The following is a 3,261-nucleotide window of genomic DNA, read 5'->3' as shown; positions in this document are numbered from 1 at the left end:
CTGAGACCCACTTTGACATTAAAGAATCATTTATGATTCTTCAATGCATTTTCTTTCAAAAAATTGAAAGAGGACTTTTCATTCTTGAAGCCATATGCAAATGAAAGCATCTCATCTTGCATTCTTGAAAGAAAAAGAAAAAAAAAATCTAATTTAATTCTCACCTTTTACCAAATAGAGTCTTGAATTTGATTTCAATGATCAAATATCGACAAAATTATTAAATAAATTGAGATAAGAAGATGGTATATGTATATATTTATATATATCTCAACAAAGGAAAAAAAGAAAAGAAAGAAAGAAACAAAAAAAAAAATGAAAAGCACATAGAAAGAAGAATTTTGAAGTCACTGTTCATTACACAATTTTTTTTCTTTTAAATATGAATCTAATGGCCGAGATCTGCAAGCTTTTAAGCAGGAGCCCACCAAAATTATTATTTCACCCCAACCTCACACATCTACACAACTTGTCCTTCTTCCTTCTTTTTTCTTTAATTTCTTGATTCACATTTATCTTCTCTTTCTATGAAATCCATCTGTAATCTCTATATGCTACACCATCAACAACAACAGCTCCAACTTTTTCACTTCAGGAGGAAAAAAAAAAACAGAGAGCAGAATTTATAAATTAATCTAAAAAAGAAAAAGAAAATAATTTAAAAGGATCATCAACCATGCGGTGATAAAGATGATGATATGATGAATTGTCCCAAGTTCAATCCTCGGGATGCTCACTTCTGATTTCACTATCCTTTTTTACCCTTGTATGAATCCCATAATAACTTACATACCACTTGACAAATTTCCTCAATCCTGAGCTCAAATCTGTGGTTGGCTTGTACCCAAAGTCTCTGTAAGCCAAGCTTACATTGGCATGTGTATAGGGCACGTCCCCATTTCTTGGCATCTTAATCACATGCTTCTTGGCTTTTGTGTTCAGTAAGGATTCCAATATCGAAACCAATTTCCCTACAGGAACAGGGGATGTGTTTCCAAGATTGTATACTCTTAGCTGTGCTGGCCCTTTCTTTTTTCCACCGCTTCCTGTGCTCTTCCTCGCCGTGTCCAAGGCCCCTACACACCCTTTCACCACATCGTCAATATATGTGAAGTCACGAGCCACCTGTTTCTCATCCTGTGTCTGGTATATATCTATGGGTTTGCCTTGTAAAATATCCTTTGTAAAGAAGAAGTAAGCCATGTCAGGTCTTCCCCAGGGACCATAAACTGTAAAAAATCTTAGCCCTGTAAGGGAAAGCCCGTAGATATGGTTGTAAGTATGGGCAATTTCTTCTCCTGCTTTCTTTGTAGCTGCATAAAGACTGGCAGGTTGATCTGTCCTGTGCGTTTCAGAGAAGGGGACTTGGGTGTTAAGACCATAAACGGAGCTAGAAGAAGCCCAGACGATGGCTGGTTGTGGATTTGCTGCTTTGGCAACCTCGAGAAGATTGACGAAACCTGCAATGTTTGAGCTAACGTAGGATTGTGGGTTTTGCATGGCATAGCGAACCCCAGCCTGAGCTGCCAGATGCAGGATATGAGTGAAGGGCACAACGTCAAAGAGCTTGGCTAACAATGGTGCATCATTGAGGTCTCCTTCAACGATAAACACTTGGTGTTTGAGCAGAAGTTTCTGTCTGTCCCTTTTCAATGATGGGTCGTAATAGCTGTTGAAATTATCCAACCCAAGAACCCCGTCTCCTCTCTTTTTCAAGGCAAGACAGCAGTGTGATCCAACAAACCCAGCAGCACCAGTGACCAAGACAGAGAAACCATTGGGCCTTCGAGGGGTAGAGGAGTGACGGATCTTTTTTTCCCAGGCGGCGCCACCGACAGCAGAGGAAGAGGCAAAGAAAGAGGTGGAGAGGAAGCTGTGGTGGTGGGGATGGTGGAGATGTTGAGGATGATCAGAAAGAGGAGGGTAATTAATGGTGAAGAAAAGAATAAGAACAAGAGCAATAAGGAGAGTGGCGCGGAAGAGAAGCTTAGAGGAGGCATTGAGTACTTTAGTACTGTGAATCCTGCGAAGGTAGCTGTTATACCTCTCAAGCTTTATGGTCTTGCTTGTGTCTGGTGGAGAAGCCATTGCTAAAAACTATAAAAACAATGGTCTTGGGAAGCTTTATTGTGCTAATTTGATAAAGAAAGAAAAGGGCTCAAATGTCTTGGAAGAAAGAAAAGGCAGGTGAGAGCTTGTAGGTTGAGGTTGAGCCCTGAAATTGTAGTATAGATGTAACATTATAAAAGAAAAAGAAAGGGGAGAGAGAGAGAGAGATTGGTGTTGGTTGGAGACCACTTTGGTTTTTTTTTTTTTTTAAATGTAAAAAATTGATGGGGTTCATCACCATCTCCAAATTACTGAAAAAATAATGGCATCATAATTATTAAGGGATGGAAAAATGCCAGCTATCTTCCTCTGTAGAAAACCCCTGCTCCCATGTGATTTCCACGTGCGCAGATGTGAATCCTATCCAGCCCTTGTAGTAAACTTACAAGAGTGAGCCTGTCTTTTTCTCTTCATTTTCACTTATAAATGATTAATAAACTTAGATTTCAACCAGGATTTGTTTTTCATTTTATCATCTTAGAGTTTCATTCTCAAAATTAATATATAGTAGCTATTTTTTCATTACATATTAATTAATTTTTTTTTATATTTATTAATTAAATTAACTCTATTAAATAAAATGTGAAGAATTCACCTTTAGTTAAATTTACTGAAAAAAAAAAAAGAATCAAGCACATCCAATTATAAATAAATAAACTATATTTGACAAAATGTATACCTTAATTGGCTTTTAGGACAATTTTTTTTTTTATATATATAATTGAAATTTCCATCTTGAAGATCGTTCCACTGATGAAGAGTAGATTAGAAATTAACAAGGGAAAATTAGAAAAAAAATAAATAAAGCATCCATGTGAGAAGATTAATTATAATTATCACTATTATTGTTGTTAATTAGAGTGTGAGCAGGCACGTCAGTCACCGACAAAGTGTTGTAGACTATATTTAGGGTAAGTACTTAATTACTAATTAGTTAATTTTTTTTTGCTGACTGTAATCAGCTTCGAAGTTGCTGCAACTAATTAATAGTCGGTGGTCTTAATCACGGGGTTTTAAAAATTAGACAGCCGGAAAAAAAAAATCAATTCCTTCCCAATAATATTTTTTTTTAATAATCAAATATAAGCTCACCTCCTAAAAATATAATGGCATTATTATTATATCCGATGCTTGTTAATCGTAACATTTTTA

The 3,261-nt window shown here is 36.2% G+C and overlaps 1 protein-coding gene across 1 annotated transcript; it reads right to left on the bottom strand.

Moving 5' to 3' along the window:
• Window positions 1–329: 329 nt before the first annotated feature.
• On the bottom strand, window positions 330–2,256 carry LOC110671659 (UDP-glucuronate 4-epimerase 6). Its single transcript, XM_021834192.2, has one exon. The coding sequence runs from the start codon at window positions 2,086–2,088 to the stop codon at window positions 718–720; it is 1,371 nt and encodes a 456-aa protein (XP_021689884.1). The 5' UTR covers window positions 2,089–2,256; the 3' UTR covers window positions 330–717.
• Window positions 2,257–3,261: the final 1,005 nt, after the last annotated feature.

This window comes from Hevea brasiliensis, chromosome 15 (assembly GCF_030052815.1).
Source record: "Hevea brasiliensis isolate MT/VB/25A 57/8 chromosome 15, ASM3005281v1, whole genome shotgun sequence".
NCBI lineage: Eukaryota > Viridiplantae > Streptophyta > Magnoliopsida > Malpighiales > Euphorbiaceae > Hevea > Hevea brasiliensis.
Note: the sequence above shows the minus strand (reverse complement) of the source record. Positions and strands in the feature narration are given on the sequence as shown.